This window comes from Lacerta agilis, chromosome 16 (genome assembly GCF_009819535.1).
Source record: "Lacerta agilis isolate rLacAgi1 chromosome 16, rLacAgi1.pri, whole genome shotgun sequence".
Lineage (NCBI taxonomy): Eukaryota > Metazoa > Chordata > Lepidosauria > Squamata > Lacertidae > Lacerta > Lacerta agilis.
The window spans coordinates 20659667-20677699 of NC_046327.1; the positions used below are offsets into that span (position 1 = coordinate 20659667).

An 18033-nucleotide genomic window follows, 5' to 3' on the forward strand; every position below is an offset into this window, starting at 1 on the left:
GGGATTAGATAAATGCAAATACACTACTTGATCAATTGGTGCTTTTTAAAAAAACCCACAAAATTTGCACGTTAGAAGACAGTTGCTGATACAGCACATGACTGAGACTGTCAGCAATGTAACAGTTCAGAATTTCTTCTGGTTGCAAGCTTAAGGACAATTTTTACTTTCTCACAGCCGCTGTGTGGGAAAGATTTTTTTCTCTTGGATTGTACCAATGATGGGCTCCTGGCTCACCCCTTTCCTCCCCTACTGGCTTGTTATCATGGAGAGAAGTACATGAGATGTCAAGCTCAAACAACCACTGGGGCTTTTGTTCACTTGCTCATTTCTTCCTGTTGTTAAGCACTGGAATGGAGGCAATGGGATGGGCAGAAGGAACAGGCAGGGGAGTATCTGAACTGAAGGCCCATTGCCTGATCTCTTTCCAAAGAGAAAGCCATGACTGAAACATGCCATTAAACACAGGTTCCTCTGGCAGATTTATCCGTTTGTGTTCATCCTAGCAAAGTAACTCATATATTTCAAGGACAGGGGCATTTTTAAAATGAGGCTGCTACATGAATACTAGTATGAACTCCTCTTATCGAAAGAGGAACTCGGGAGGGTCAAAAGGACGGGTTTCTACCCTGAAACTACGCTTCTAGTAACATAAAAAAGAAGAGTTCATAAAAAGTGCAAAAAGAATCCCAGACCAAAGAACTAGATCTCTAACACCTTCTTGGACAAGAAATTCCTATTGCATTGTTCATTGATTTTAGTCAACTTGACTTTGTGCAAAAATATCCTCAAGAAGGGCCTGGCTCATTTTCGTAACACAGTGCGGGGGGGGGGGGGGGAAGTAAAATAAATAGCCAACTAAGGACTTTTCGAAAAGACAACCAACTCTGAGAAGGCGGCATGGGTTCAATACAAGCTATGCACACATCACACAACCAGAGCAGTGGCATCAGAATTTATTTTTAAAAACATGGTCTTGACCTAGCCCTGCTTGTTAAATAATGTTCCCAAACTACCCAGATTGAAGCAATGATGTTGTCACACACATGGCAACTGCAGGGAAAGTGAGCCTGAGATATGTTGTTACAAGGCAAACCTTTGTAAACATTTCCTCAAAAGGAATAGTAGCAATTGAGTACGTATCCGTTACTCACATCTGTTTATAGAGCAATGCTTTATAAAAACACATACAGCTTAGTTCCAGGGTGACAAGCATTTCATAAAACGTTGATGTTTTGAAACTAATGTCATCCATCCAGTCCGTTAAGTTATTAAAGTCATCTGATTTGTTTCACCAAAACAGCATTTACTAGGTCTTCTGCTCTGCAGCCGTTGCTGTCTGTGAGGGAGTATCTGGCTTTACAATTTGGTATGTAATCAGATACTCGGGGTAAGCCTAAGAACAAGAAGATAAATATAATTTTAAAAAATAATGCATTTCAGAGGTTCAGAAAGAAATCACATTTCAGTCCACTTTCATGTTGCTTCCCTTCCTTATTCCACCCCTTCCTATGATGCTGATGATAGATAGATAGATAGATAGATAGAGTATTACTTGTAACCTGCACATCTGGCTGGGTTGCTTCAGCCACTCCAGGTGGCTTCCAACAGAATACAAACCCTTTCCAGTGCACTGCAACACTGTGTTCAGAAGGTATCCACCACCCCTCCAGACATTGCATCCTATATCTGGAAGATGTTCCCTCCATGCTGCCCACCATAGTTATCAGCTGCTCATTTCCCCCTCCTGCAAAAGGCAGCAGGAGCCCCCGCACCCAAGGCCAGTTCCTAAGCTCTCCCTTTTCTTCAGAAAGAAACTACCATCTGAACAAGTGCTATTAAAAAGACAGGGCAGAGCATTAAGAACTGAATGTCAAAAGGGCATGGGAGACTGAAAGCTACGTTTTAGACGTTAGGCTTTCTAAAGCATCCACCACAATGGCAGCTGCTGGTCCAGCAAGTAGCTTGGAGTCTTTTTTCTGTCCGATGTTCAGAGCTGGTAGACGAGCGACACTATTTTGCCTCCTGCAAGCAGCACGCTGGGACTTATTTATCACATTCATACCCCAGCCTTCCTCTGAGGAGCTCAGGGTGGTAATACAGGGAAGTTACCCAATTTCAACATTGCATCATCAGACAGAGGGGGAGTGTCTGGCCCAAAGAGGGTTTTCTGGGGGGAGGCTTTTAAAAATGCCACTGAATATGAATGAGTGAAATGGATGGAATGAAACCCAATGAAATGTTTTGTTTTTTTTTAAACCACAGGTAAATGCTCAAATGTTCCAGTGGCAAAGAGATATCTCTTGTTGCATGAATTTTAAAGCAATTTGGATCTTTTAGGAGCCTTTAGGGTTACCAGGCAGGGTTGAGGCTTGATCCTCATACAAGAAAATCAGAATTAATTAGGGAAGCACCACACTTTACGCCAGGGGTCAGCAAACTTTTTCAGCAGGGGGCTGGTCCACTGTCCCTCAGACCTTGTGGGGGGCCGGACAATTTTTTTTTGGGGGGGGGAATGAACAAATTCCTATATCCCACAAATAACCCAGAGATGCATTTTAAATAAAAGCACACATTCGACTCAGGTAAAAACACCAGGCAGGCCCCACAAATAACCCAGAGATACATTTTAAATAAAAGGACACATTCTACTCGTTAAAAACATGCTGATTCCTGGACCATCTGCGGGCCGGATTTAGAAGGTGATTGGGCTGCATCCAGCCCCCGGGCCTTAGTTTGCCACCCATGCTTTACGTATTTGTGGCAGGAAACATGTAGCAATCACATCCGCTTTGTGAAGCGTGAAAGGCACATGTGTCTTTAAACATCTATATATATATCCTGGCCAACCAAGACAGCAAACTGTAAATGTGCTGTGGGAAACAGCATGACGGTATACTCAGTGGATGAGCTTGCTGTGCAAAGCATGAGGCAGCCCTGATGGACTTTAGTGACACATAGGCAGTGCGCATCAGTTGACTGGTACAGTCAATTAGCACATCAATCATCCAGCTGTACTGAAGCACCACATACACTGCTTACCTGTTCTCCTCTATAGATAACATACTCAGCATATGCAAGTCCATTGACGCTTGGCCGGCCAATGACTGAATGATGCCCAGGCGGGGCATGGGCCATTTTCATGGTGCTAAACTGCAAGAAGGATTTCCCCAACGTCACACGACAAAAGAGCATTTGCCTGAAAGGGGGAGGAGAACAAGATGAACAAAGTAATGTCACTAGCAGGAAAGAAGGAATGCTTGGGATGAGCAGCTACCTGAAACTTCTTAAGCTATTTATTTTGAATGCCCAAAGTTCCTAGAGCAGTCAAAAGTTGTATTTTAGGCTGCATTTGCACATTATAAGCCAGGCTTTCTGGCTTACCGCAGTTTAGCTAGAAAAAGCAACATGCTCTCACATGCTGCCCAATTGCTTTGTGTGAAAAGCCACAACCAGCAAGCCAACAACAACCCGTGGCTTCAGAGTGGTTAGCCAACGACACATCATGACTAAATTTTTACTGCAGATTTCCCCTGTGTCAGGATTCATGACTGAAGGGAGAAGTAAGATGGCTAACCTAGGAAAGCAGGCATAGCTAAACAGCAGATCTGATGAAGGTCCTTTGTCAATAACTAGCTCCTCAAGCTATGTCTACTTGCATGTTGGACGATGGCCAAAGTGGCAGTGAAGCCAAAACTTTGTTATCAACAGTGAATTTATCAGTGTGCACAACAGAAACATTTCTCCAGGTGAAAGACCTGACAAGCTTAAAGCATTTCCTTCTATTTCCAGTTTGATGTTCAACCAGCATTTTTCCTCCCAAGAACTCTTAAATAAAAAGAAACATTACATTTGGCTGACGGGGTGATGCAGGTCACCAGAAACCCACCTGTGGCAGATGTAGCATGATCTGTCTTTATGCGTGGGGCAACCTGTGCCTCCCCCAATTCCATATACGTATTGGTTACTTTTAGAGGAATTTTCTGCAAAGTAAATCCCAGCTCCAAACATGCCTCCAATGTATGCGTGCCTTTCATCAAATCCTTTGTGAATAATAGCATTTATAAAAGGGGACCCTGGAACATAACATAAAACACGTTGCTTATGCATGTGGTATAAAGCCTCCATGTTCAAATGCAAATTAATCAAATCAAATTCGGAAGCAATGCACAAATGGGTAAGAAACTGCACTGGAGATTTTCAAGTACATATTTATGATTTCCATATATACGAGGAAATGGCAAGCTCCCTACTTCAAATATTGCTGAATATACATAAAAACAAAGCTGTGTAGCTTTGTAAGCCATTCTATGGGATTAGATAGCACTACCACTTACAGCCAGAGTTCTGCATTTCTACTGATTAAGTTGTTGGACAAACCACTGGTGTTGGAAAGAGTTTGGGCTTGTTTGCACAGAAAGAAGGAAGGCTGTTCTCTACCCGGCCCCCCACTTGTACAATATAAATATAGTCATTCATACTGCATGACTAATACTAAGGCTCAACCAATCCCTTTCTCTGATAGAGACTGCCAGGGGCATATAGGAAATCTCTGAATACCACCAGCACCAACATGGGCTTCTGGTCCTTTTCAACATCTGCAAAGGTATTTCCTTATACTGTGGGCACCAATGAGCAGTAACATTTGTTAAACTCTCCAGAATCTTTGGCAAGCTCCTTTGACTCCAGTGGTAGAGTGCCTCTTCCACCGTTTGCTGGCACCCTACTTTTAACTAATCTAGGAAGAACTGGCGGTCAACAAATGATGTCCAAACAGAAAATTAATGTCCATTAATTTCAATGGGCCTGTTGTGTGTATGACTAACACTGGATAGAGCCCAAAGGGAACAAAAACACAATTTATGGATTCAAGTTACAAGAAAGGAAATTCTGATGAAACATCAGGAAGAACTTTCTGAAATAAGAGCTGTTTGACAGTGGAACAGACTCCTACGAGAGGCAGTGGACTCTCCTTCCTTGGAGGTTTTTAAGCAGAAGTTGGATTACCATCTGTCATATATGAACTAGCTGAGATTCCTGCATTTCAAGGGGTTGGACTAGATCAGGCTTCCTCAAACTCAGCCCTCCAGATGTTTTGAGACTACAATTCCCATCATCCCTGACTACTGGTCCTGCTAGCTAGGGATCATGGGAGTTGTAGGCCAAAAACATCTGAAGGGCCAAGTTTGAGGATGCCTGGACTAGATGACTAGATGAGGCAAGGCTACTCACCATGAAATAGCATGCGTTCATTGTGGTGGTTATGGTTTTCTTCTGAGACTTCTTTCTGTCTATGACAGAATCTCTCCCTCAGCTTCTTATTCACCACCTTTTGAATCTTTAGAAGGATACAAGATAAGCAATAACTGAACCAGAGGAACAGAACTCCAGAGAAAATATTTCCATATAAACTGACTTTTTAAAAATATGTGGGATTACCTTAAATAAAAGAAAACAGTATTACTAAATATAAGGGAGATCCTATGGCTGGCTCTCGTTATATGACACTCCACTGAATGAAAGAAAGGAGAGGTAATTTTTCCTGCAATCCCATGAAAAGGCGCTCCAGAGAAAAGGAAGGGGAAGTGATATTCAGAGCTGCAGCAGGAACTGGTGAAAACTGCCTCCCCCCATCCTTCCTCCAGTGGGAGCCTCTGTTGAATTTGGGTAATGTGCACAAACAAAAGGAGCCATTATGTTCACAGAATGTAAATCTGGATCCAACCCATAGACTACTACATCATTGTAATAATAATAATAATAATAATAATAATAATAATAATAATAATAATCCCCTTTTGTAGCCTTGTATAACAAGCCGTAGCTTCACCCACGATTCCTCCAGAATAGAAATACTTAACACTCTCTGGAGAATATACGTTAGTAGATTAAATACAATGTAGTATAATTCAGAGAAGAAATGGCTTGGACCAAAACACATTTGGCCCCAGGGAGAAAAGGCATATGGCAACATTATTCCACCAGGTTTCAAAGGCTGCTGCTGCAGCTCTCTTTCCTTTAAAGCGGAGAAAGCAGGAGCAACAAGCACTCTTTGATATGGGAAATGAGCACCATTGAACTGGCTTCTCCCAACCTGCGGCCCTCCAGATGTTTTGGCCTACAACTCCCATGATCCCTAGCCAACAGGACCAGTGGTCAGGGGTGATGGGAATTGTAGTCCAAAACATCTGGAGGGCTGAAGGTTGGGGGTGCCTGGTCACAAGACACAACTGAAATAAGGCCAGAAGGAGCACTGGGTGTGATTACTTATGAAGATCCTGAACTGGAAATATATTAGCCTTGTGAATAAATGGCTAAACTAAACCACCTACTTGTGCTCCCTTTTCACCTGCTTCCTTAATTATGGTCCCCAGTCTAAAAGGTCAGTATAAACAGTAATGTAAAAGCTTTCTGTTCAAAGCTGCTGCTCAAATTCTCCCCAGTACTCCATCCATTCCTGCGATCGCTTTAGTTAAGAGGACCTAAGGGTCCTCTAGTCTATCCTGCTAGGCAAGGATTTCTTTATCAGCAAAATTGGTAGCTGTTTCATATGAAGGCTTTCAAAGTCCTTGAAACTTACCCTGATGACATTATACCTGTTGAAGATCCCCCCAGCATTGCCACCATCTCTGTGTTCCCTGATGGTACTCTGCATCTGTAAAACAGTCAATTGGTATACAGTAAGACACCCAGAAGGGGACATCTCAGAAATACTGCCCGCATCTTAATCTGGTGTTTACATCTATTGCCTTTTACGTTCTGTGACTGGGTGGAGGGTGAACAAATACAGAAGCAGTGTTTATCTCCCCAGCCGAGAGAGGCAAGCTCTGAATAAACCATTCTTGCTCTTCTTCTTATCCTTCTGAGGAAGGAGGCAGCAATGGAAAAGAGAAAGGTGGGCATTTCTGCATTTTCTTCTTCTTCAGTAAAAGAATGAATAAGAGATAGTGATGCCCACAATCTTCTTTGTTACAGAGAAGGAACTTTCCCATTCACCTGCTCGATGCCCAGTATAATCTGGAAAGGAGGCATGCTTTTGAGTTGCCCCCATCCTCATTTCATGGAACTCCTTCAATGAATACAAGCTCCTAACTGCTCCCAACAAGATTCAACCCCTTGTGCAGCTGTAAGGGCATCTAACCAGATGAGCACAACAGATAAAGGGTTGAATACTGTTTCCCTTTAGTGAATGAGAACTTGCACTGAGTTATGGGCACTGAGAAGCCTTATCAGGCATACCACTACTTGCTCCCCTGTAACCTTGTTGGGAGTGGGTAGATAAACTTTTATTCACAGAAGGAATTCTTTCTTTTTCATATCTAGAGACCGTCTTGGCTGTGCATCCTGGAAGACCTGCTCCCTGCCTAGCAGGGCTTTTTCTACCTGGCCTAGGAGGGCAGGTCCCTGACTGACTCCAGCTACAAATGTATTAACAACAAGAAGTTATCCAGCAGCCTTAGCGTTTGGGGCATTTAAAACACAGACATAGTAATTAGGAACGCTCATTTTATCTCTAGACAGTGAGAAACACAAAGCATCCAACATAGCCCTAAGCCACGGCATGTTTAAAGTACAACTACGCAGGTTTTGGAAACGGGGTACAAAATTAACCCTAGGATATTTTGCATCTCTATCAGCACAATACAAACTGTATTTACAAACATAGATAGGCTCCAGTCTGCCAATGGAATTTTCCTCCAGTAAAAGATGGATTCAAGTGTATAAAGGGAGAAACCAAATTTTACGCCACAACCTTCCATCCCCATGTGTTGCTCTATGTTGGACTACTTGTGTCTTTCAGGAAATTATTTCTTGTCCCACACTGCAACAGAGAGGTATAAAGTACCAATTTCAGAAGGTTTTGGTAATTAGTAAATTAAATTACTAGTCCCTTTATTGAACGATCAGGTGATCACCAACTTTCAGTTCTCTATGTGGTGTGGAAGCACCCTTAAGAAGTTTAATACATTCACGAATGAGTCATTCCCAAATGTCTTTACAGATATAATTACCTCTTCTTCCACAGATTGATACTCTTTGTCATCAGGAGCAAGGTCTATAAGTATAGTTCCCTGGCTGACACAGTGAAAAGTCAAATAAGGATTGGTGCCTGAAAAATAGAACATACACATGGAAATACTGTATTCATTCTACAAGTATTCTACAGCCCTCAGTTCTCTTGATAATACATACTGCACAAGACCTTAGCCAAGTTCGTGTAACATGCTGACTCCCTGACCACTGTTAAGAGAAAGGGCCTTGGAAATACCAAGGTGATTCCTTGGGACAGGAGCATAAGAGGAATTGCAGTTTGGAAGGGGGGATGGTGATGTCACATGGGAAGGGTTGGTGACAAGCGGCGCTTCCGGCACAATGGCAACAGGAATAGCTTGATTTTGTTTGAGATTGGGGCCATGACTTAGGCATGAAGATAAAACCCTCTCATTTCACTTGCGTTTTTTAAAAGGTTTTATATTTTATTCTGGTGCTCTTTTCTTTGTTGCCTTCAAGTCCATCAGGCAAAACTGCTGTGCTCAAGCCTGAGGTTCTCTAGCAGATTAGGCTACAAAAATGAATAGATCACTCATTACCTAAGGACCTTCCTGAAAGATTTCTATAGTGTACGAAGGATGGAGCTTACTGTTTATAGACAAAGCTCCAATTGATTTCGTTGCAGGATGCTTTAGCAGACTCACCTTGCTGCCCACCTAGAAGTCTCTCTACACCCTTTATCAACTTATGACGATGCCCATAGGCATTGATGCCAATTTCTTTCAGCTCCTCGTGTCCCATGTCTGCCAGTACATCCAAGGTAATCTGAGAAGCACAGAAAAGAACAAAAAAAAATATTTTACATTAGGACAGGGGTCTGCCTTTTTTACTGATTTGCCCTTACTGAAATAAATGGGAAAGTAAAACTATCAAATGCTGATTGGAAATTAAAGTCCAAAGGCCCCATCACACACAAAACTAGCTGCACAGTTCCTCCAATCTTAGCCAATTATCTCCTAATATTCTAGGTGTATTATAAGACTAAAAAATAGTGGAACACTACTTTGGAGCAAGCAGGAAATCTTACCTGTTCTGTTTCAAAGATATCCCGAAGATGTTCCAGACCAAGACTCTTTAGGAACTGACTGATGTTCATGTCAAGTCCAACAACTACAATCAGAGACACAGCAGTGTATTTTTCACAAGAGGATGCAAACACATACTGAACAATCTACCAAACATCGATTGCAAAATGCAATTTTAAAATGCAAAAACTAACTTTGAGAAAACTTTCATTGAAAGTAGATTGAGGGGGAGGAATCTAAATATGAAGAATTATTAAGCAATTCAGATGAAGACTACCGTAAGTGTTTTTCTGCTGAGGTGTTTTGTTTTTTTACAAAGTGGATTCCAAAACAGGTTCAGAAGCTTTGATTCACAGTTTGTGACATTTAAACTGTTAGGCATAGGTTAATGCTAGAGAATATTCAATGCTCCCTGCCTGCTTTTCTATCAGTATCACCCTATGATATTGCATCACTCACATGAGGAGGCCACTCACAACTGTTAGTAGTTAAACTACACAAACATATTAATCCCCTCTTAACAGTCATCACTATTTCTAAAGCCTTACAACTTCGGTTATATTTTCATGTATTCCTTTCTACAAGTCAAGCTTCCACTATAGGCAGAAAGAAAGAAACAGAACACACCTTTCATTAATTTAAAATATTTTTTTAAAAACCAGAGGATCAATTGCTAACAAAAAGTCAGGAAGATTACTGATTCAAAATGAAATTTCATTTGATTAAAGCAAATCCCAAGACACTAATTTATTTTACAGTTGGACAACATGATGAAGCAAACTTATTAGGATAATGCGAGAGATTACAGTTGTCACAGTGCAATCCTACATATATTTGTTTTTACTGTCGTAAACCGCTTTGATACATTTTTGTGATACAGCAATATGTAAATATTTTTATGAATAAATATAAAGAAGTCCCACTAGGTACCAGGGAGCTCACTTCCTAGTCAGCCTGCACAGGATTGTAGCCTGAGTGTTTTGCACTGTCAGCAAACTTACCTTCTCCTTCTTTTCTTTCTGTTCCTGCTGCTCCATCACCGGCATTGGATGCCCCTCCCACTGCTATTTCTGCCAGAGGTCCTGCAAGGTTGTCTATGCTGCTGGCAGCAGAGAGACAGGACGGAGTTGATGCTGGCGAAATGATAGAGGCACTAACAACAGTAGCCTGAGGTTTAAAGCAGGTTGGCAAGGCCTCTGGAGGCATCGCATCTATCAGCAAGGCTCGAATATCATCAGCCTGAAAACAAGAACATCACATATATATATATATATATATATTTTTAAAAATAGAACCAGCGTTCAATTGTTTCTTGAAGATGTACCCTGATTAGATCATTTGTATTTCAATTTCCGAGCTGTTCTTTAAACTGGCATCTACTTGTGAATGTTAAATACCATCAGCCTCAGGACACAAAATTTGGAAGCATTAAGTTCCGCTGTTTCGAAACTGTGAGAAGATTATTTTTACACATGTTCACATTTCAGGTGCCGTCACTTGGTTTTCAAAGTTCAATATAAAAGTTCAAGGAGCAGGATCAAAATCTAATTTAAGGCGGAAAGCAATCGCTCAGTAGTAACCAAATGAATGAACACATCGTGAATTTGCCTGGACGAAATGATGGGTTTACAAACAAAGATGCACAATCTGTACAAGATTCATAGTTCTGCCTGCTCTTGATGTAAAACAAGAGAATTCTGATACAACGGTCAATGTTGTGTAATGAATAATGTGCTGGATTTGGGCTGGAGGGAAGTAGGCTCATGTCTCTACTTAGTCTTGAAACTCACTGAGAGGTCTACCTGACCTCGCAAGGTGGTTGAGGGGATAAAATTGGACCAACTTTACATCCGCCACCCTGAGCTCCTTAACAGAAATGTGGCTGATTAAGTAAAGAGCATGCCATTGTACTAGTTAGTGACCTGCGGCATAGAAATAACTGCTGTTTCTTTTTCAAAATGGACTTACTGTAGCTAAATCCAAAGGTGTCTGTCCTTCTTGGTTCTTCATCGTTGGATCTGCTCCGTGAGCTAGAAGTAGGGCACACAGCTGCGTCCTTCCTTTTTGTGCTGCTTCATGCAGTGGTGTAAATGCCCATTTATCTGTGGCATTTACGCAGGTATTGTACTTAATCAGCAAAGCTGCTATATCCACATGCTGCCAGCGGGGCAAGAGAGAGAGATAAAAAAGAGAGAATAGAATAGCAAGCAGGCATCACTCATAAAGGAAGTGCAAAAGAAAGCCTTCTTAAATGATTGGTTATGCATTTATAAGTCTTGGATGGATGGACGTATTAAGTGCTGGAAACTCCTTAACACACTTGCAGTATACTGAGGCTCCTGCAGTTGTTCAGTTATCTGGAGTTTCCCTAAAGTGGACATTTCTTAGTTGCAATCAATAAGGAAGCCTTTTTCCATTTCTACATAGGAAGATGGGAACAGAAGAAATTGAAAAAGCCTTGCTTATTGATTGCATATAAGGTAGGATTTTCCGAGGAACTTGTCCTCCCCTTATACTTTGATCTGGATTTCACCAATCCACTGGTAAATATTGATGACTATTTACCAAGGGGTAACTTATCATGGTAGTCATGTGATCACTAGAAACAGTCATGTGCATTTTTCTGCCGCATCGTGCAAATAATCTTATCATTCCCCTGCTGCTCAGATTTTTGGCCAGGTGCAAAAATGTGCTGAATTCTCACCCCCAGCTTATCAAATAGCTATATGCATGCAGGGAACAGTTTCAGTAAAAATGGTCTATTCACCCTATTTCAATTAACAGTCCTGGAAAGACATTTCTGTTTCCCATCCGACAGGCTTTCCACTTAAAGGGGAAACTGCGGTAATTAGAAGCTACCAATATACTCTACACCTGTACCAGTTTTAGCAAGCTTTTATAGTATATTGCTGCTGCACCTTATTTGGGGGTATAGATTGTTTTCTTTATTATTTATTGCTGTTATTATTTATTGCTCTTTTCTGTTTTTTGCATTGTAAGGTGCCTTGATTATTCTACAGCAAGGTGGAATAAGAGTCTTGAAAATCTATACATTAATGAATAATGCTTACCCCATAGGATGCTGCATTGTGTAGTGGAATTAATCCTCCTTTATCTTGAGCGTTGACATCAGCACCATGCTCCAGAAGATACTCAGCAACTTCCAAATTATTGTAACCGGCTTTATGAAGAAAAACAAAGCATCAATGGAACATCTAGCGGTTAATAGAAAAAAATCACTTGTATTTTTAATGGAGAACCTCTCACTTCCTGCTGCATTCATGTACGATTCTTTAAATAGCTGGGACCGTTTCCAAGACAATTTTTTGGTAAATAAATTATGTGGCTGTGATAAAGAAAGCCTGACAAACCACTTACCAGCAAGATGCAGTGGAGTTGAGTTTCGTCCCTGGGTATCTCGGCAATTGATGTTTTCTGGAGAACACAATTTCTGAACTCGTGCCAGGCAGCCCTTCTTGGCAGCATCCAACAAAGCTGCATCACCTCGCAGCAGGTCCTGTATATCTGTGTCTCCCTCCTTCACGAGGTCTAGAGGTGTGTTGCCATCTCTGTTCTTTTTTGTTGGATCTGCTCCATGCTATAAACAACATTTCTACTGTTTACTAGCAGAAATAAAATGCAGGGTGGCTAAGATTCTGATTCCTTCACCCTCCCCACAGGACCCCAAAACAGAACTGTTTACAGTTTAATATTTCTAGATAAGTAAAACCAAAATAGCTCTACTCAAGAGTGCAACTAATAGTGTATACCCCTCTAATGCTATATTAAAGTAATGCAGTACCAAAAGAAAGAATACAGTGGTACCTCGGGTTAAGAACTTAATTTGTTCTGGAGGTCTGTTCTTAACCTGAGGTACCACATTAGCTAATGGGGCCTCCCACTGACGCCACACGATTTCTGTTCTCAACCTGAAGCAAACTTCTTAACCCGAGATACTATTTCTGGGTTAGCGGAGTCTGTAACCTGAAGCGTCTGTAACCTGAGGTACCACTGTATATAAATACCAGCAGGTGTTACTTAAAACAGACCCTAATGTATTTAATAGTATATGCCAGTAGAGAATATGTGGGCAAACGTATTTTAACATATACCACACATTCAAGATAAAGAGATGCATTTTCCCTCACTACTCAATAAATTATTCTGTTATTCATTTCTTAAGCCTAAGATTAGCACTGTGGTTGAGCATTACGTTATTCTGCCTTGAAGCTCACCACTCTCTCTTTCAGAAGTATCATAGGAAAAGCTTAAAATCCAAAACTCAATCCGCTGCTGTCATTCTTATCTTCTCAATATTCCCTTTTACAAACACATATCCTTATAAACACCCAAATACCCTTTGTTGGAAGATCTAAGCATTCACTTCCTTGTGTTTTATCACAGCACAAGCGAAGAGAATCTCCTTTAAATACAGTACTTAAACCATGAGATTCTGGTGGCTTGAAATGTGTACACTGCAACACAACTAAATCTTCTCTCTTCTTTAATCCATTTACTTATTTTACATCTTTTAACCAGATTAAATAGCTCATTAGGAAGAAAATGAACTGGTCCTGGCTGCAGCTCTAGTCACACTTCATTGCATGTGACTAGTCACCCCCCAAACAAAGGTGTGCATCAAGAACCAAGCAAAATGTCCAATTGAGGGAACTTTGTTCCCTGAGCAGTTGATGACAACAAGCCAAAGCTCTGGCAGCAACTTGATAATGCTCTTTCAAATCGATCTTTGGACAAGTCTAACAATAGCACTGGTCTATCATCTTTCTGGTGATAAGATGCCCTGATGTCTTTCTATATTGCCTCTCAGGGAGATCTCCAAGCCAAGACACACACACCCATCCCTCTTCTCAGGGCAGGGCAGGTTAGCTGGGAGGAAGGCAAGGCAAACAGAATAAAATCAGAAATAGAAAATGGCGGAAGGCACAAACATTGCCTGAGCCCATCTCCAGGAGTAGGCAGGACTGAAAACTGGGAGGGGTGCTCTCTCTCTCTCATGCAAAGTAAATTACATAGCCCTGCCTTCTGAAGCGAGTGGAAGGTGCAACCCAAAAAGGGATATCCCCCACCATTTCAGGAAAATAGCATTATGAGTCCTTACAAGATGAGTATCTTCACTAAATGATTTGTTCTACATATAACTCAAAGAAAAGGAAGGAGGAAAGAGAAAGGAAGAAAAGGTTTTGTAATTATTTTGATTGCGTCTTCTTTAAAATTATCAATTCTCCCCAAATAGGCCCAGTAGCAAAAGCAGATTTTATAATTTTCATACTACCTTCCTGAAGACTTTCCTTTAAAAATACAAAAAATAATGGCTTGTGGGTAGAGACTTTCCAGAACAGAAATGCTGATACCATGGAAACTGTGAGAAGCCCGTGAAAAAATATTAATCAGTTAGCCACAAGTCTGACTACAGGTGTTGTGATTTTTCAAAGAGAAAATCCTGTCCTTGCTCTGAAATTGCTTCACAGCAGTGCAGAACTAGATGTTGACAGCTGCAGGCACAACTTCACATTGTAAATAATTATCTTGATAATTTGATGGGTGAGGTCCAGGAAGGGCCACTCCCTCCCCTACTAAGCTGATTCCTCCTGCAAAAATAGCCCCAAACAGGTGTTCATTATGAGCACCTAAGTCTGCTCCTCCACAAGCTGTGGGGATAACAAAGATGTAGAACCCATTCACATGGTCAGCAATCCAGCAATACTATATAACTGGTGCAGGGTGGGTGACACCCCTTTCTTTGCTGAGAAAAAAGAGCTTCAGATGGCTCCCCACAAGAGACAAGTGGGAGAAAAGTGATGCTTATATTGGAAACCATTTGAAGCAAAATGGTGGACTTGTACATGATCATTTTAACACAGTGAAGTCAAAGTTGTGGCATTAAGTTTAACAAAAGGAAATTTTAACATTTTATGGACTCTGGAGGGAAGGCTTTGATGCAATGCATATCTTTCTGCAGACATAAAGAGCAATTTCCTTTTTAAGTCCAGAGTCAAACCTATGAAACACCAGTAAAGGACTCAAATTGTTTTCACAATGGTGGCAATTTGAGTGATACATGACCTTTATCAGATAAAGATAAAGGTGAGGGGGAAGAAAGGGAGAAAAACTCAACTAAGTTGTAGAAGGAACCACTTCTGCTAAGAGCATAACAATTTGTCCTAATTATTGGAGCTAACATTCAATGAATTAGAAACCAGGAATTATGAGTTCAGATTTTTCCATGGCATGCTGCATATATAAACTACTGATTTTATTTGCAAAGTTATGCTAGTTTGCAGAGATACTATTACAGGCAGCCCCATGTGCGCGTGAGTGTGTATACACGCATTGCGCCGAACCCAGAAGTGACCTGGAAACGTCATAAAGACACCATTGAAACATCACTAAATGAGCGGAATGGTGGCGGATCGGGGTGTTTGCAGGGTTTTTCAATGGGTTTCAATTATGTGTGATTTCATCAATGCACACTGGGCTTGGAACATAACCCCCGCAAAACGGGGGGCAGCCTTTAAATCTGAAGAAGAGTACCATGTCTAACCTATAAGTAAAAATGCAATTGTATTAATTATGTAATTTTAATTTTTATTATCATTTCTGATCTTATTTTCATAGAATCATGAAATCCCAGAGTTGGAAGGGACCACAAGGGTAATCTAGTTCAACCCCCTGCTAGGCCTGGGTGATTTATCAATATATCACTCAGGAGCGGTAGGAGGAACAGATGTTGGTTTCACTCAGTGGTATATTGCTGGTGAAACTGCCACCGCTCCCGAGTCCCTCTGCTAGCAGCATCCGCTGGAGGGAGTAAAGAATTCCTTCCTCCAACAGGCGCTGCTAGCAGAGGGACTCAGGAGTGGCGGCGGTTTCACCAGCAATATACCGCTGAGTGAAACCGCCAAGCCACTCTGCCATCATATGACCGAGAGGGATAAACAAGCTGTATCGGTGAGGCGCTGATACACTTTGTTCCTCTTCCTGCATCTTTAAACTGCTTGACTGAAGAGTGTGCAGCTCCCCTTGCCTCAGTTGAGAAGTTAAAGGTTGCCACTCCCCACAGCAAGCAGTTAAAGGAGCCCCGATGCTCCGCCCACTCATGGGCAAGCGGGGAGAACACCAGGGCTGTCTCAGCTGGAGTGGGGAATGTTCCCTCCTCCCAGCTGAGTGGCATAAACAAGCTGCATTGTCCCAGCCCAAGAGCCTGGATGAAACCACCTCATCTTTCAAGGTGAGAGCTGCGTCAGTTTCACCTGGTGTCTCGTGGGCAGAGGCCAATGCATCTTGTTTTTTCAACATCGCGGTATATCGCCAAACCACAATGTTTGGCTGGCGACACACCGCGATGTTGCAAAGCTGATATCGCTCAGCCCTACCCCCTGCAATGCAGGAATCTTTTGCCCAACATGTGGCTTGAACCCACAACTCTCAGATTAAGAGACTCATGCTCTACCAACTGAACTATAGTCCAGCTCAAAAACATTGCATGCGGTACCACATGCCACAGGTTCCATTAGATGAAGGCTCTTTAGTAGAAGAAAATTCAAGTCAAAAAATTTCAAAATCCAGTTGGATTTTGAAATTTTATTAGAACAGACAAAATGTCACAACTGGTAAGCACATTCTCTAGAACTCATCGTCAGGCTGGATGTTGAAGCTGATCCCCATTTCTTAAAACATAAAGCCCTGCTATTACTCAGCTCTTTCTCACATCTTCAAAAGTCTAAAGAAATTGTAAGTTGCATACTTTTAAAAGGAGCTTGCATATTTCATATTTTCCCTTTGCTGCTGCTTCATGTAGTGGTGTGAACTTCCACAGATCTGCGACGTTGACAGATGCCCCGTGTCTCACCAATAACTCTGCCACTTCATAGTGTCCATATGAACAAGCATTGTGGAGAGGCACTAAGCCACTAATCAAAGAAAGAAACATGTCAGCATTTAATATGTCAGGATCTAGAAGTAAGTAAAAATTGTAGTTATCCTTCAAGATAAATCAGCATTCTTATTTTCCAAATGATGACATTAACTGTCTCTGACAAGTGATAGACCTTCAAACCTTAAAAATTATACACATTTAATAAAAATGTAAAGGTAAAATAGGTAAATGACCCCTGGTCGGTTAAGTCCAGTCAAAGGCAACTATGTGGTATGTAGCTCATCTCACTTTTCAGGCCAGTAAAGTGAGATGAGCGCCGCAACCCCAGAGTCGTCCGCGACTGGACCTCTAACGGTCAGGGGTCCCTAACATTGATGAAACCCAACCCCTTTTCCTCATGAGATCCAGAAGCAGCAATCTTCTCCCCCCCAAAAACAGCATTTGGCAGTAGTGGTTGAAATTTAATCAAGAGTTTGCCTTTGTTGGCTGCAAAACCGGAGCATATAAATAGAACCTTTGGACTGTGGCCATACAGCTGAAGAATAAGGTAATGAAAAGCACAGAAGCAAAAGGACTTGGAAAGCAAGAAGCTATTCTATTCACACACAAAACCGTAAACTGAATCCCAGGTTACCCTTTATCCTTTGCATGCACATCCGCTCCATGATGAAGCAAGTACTCCACGACTGACACTCGGTTATAACCTGCAGCGAAGTGCAATGGGGTTGAATGACGCCCCTCCAAATCCCTGCAGTTCACATTCTGAGGACTGCAAAGTTGCTGTGAAATGAAAATTGAAAAAGAAAAACATCCATAAAGGAACTCGTGAAAGAGACCTTTTCAAGCAGTTACCACCTTCTCAAAGTGTAAAAATGAGAGGAGGCTTCATTGCTGCTGCTGCTTTTTTCTTTCTTTCTTTGCCTCAGTGGCTACTGCCATGTCCTGCCTTACAGATGCAAATTCTTGAATTGCTTATTTAAATTTTAAACCATGAAGTGACTCTCTTCCAATAAAGAAGACTAATTCAAAATATTTTTGAGTAAGACATGATTTTTCAGT

The 18033-nt window shown here is 41.5% G+C and overlaps 1 protein-coding gene across 1 annotated transcript in view; it reads right to left on the reverse strand.

Moving 5' to 3' along the window:
• Positions 1-938: 938 nt before the first annotated feature.
• Positions 939-18033, reverse strand: part of TNKS (tankyrase) — a 67646-nt gene continuing 50551 nt past the window's right edge. The window contains exons 14-27 of the mRNA XM_033173974.1: positions 17609-17754; positions 16843-17008; positions 12456-12675; positions 12149-12258; positions 11046-11234; positions 10079-10316; positions 9080-9162; positions 8697-8817; positions 8013-8110; positions 6581-6655; positions 5233-5338; positions 3890-4076; positions 3043-3199; positions 939-1396 (exon numbers count right to left, since the gene is read on the reverse strand). Coding sequence (XP_033029865.1) covers positions 1310-1396; positions 3043-3199; positions 3890-4076; positions 5233-5338; positions 6581-6655; positions 8013-8110; positions 8697-8817; positions 9080-9162; positions 10079-10316; positions 11046-11234; positions 12149-12258; positions 12456-12675; positions 16843-17008; positions 17609-17754 — 1983 coding nt within the window. The 3' untranslated portion in view covers positions 939-1309. The remainder of the gene's footprint in view (positions 1397-3042; positions 3200-3889; positions 4077-5232; positions 5339-6580; positions 6656-8012; positions 8111-8696; positions 8818-9079; positions 9163-10078; positions 10317-11045; positions 11235-12148; positions 12259-12455; positions 12676-16842; positions 17009-17608; positions 17755-18033) is intronic.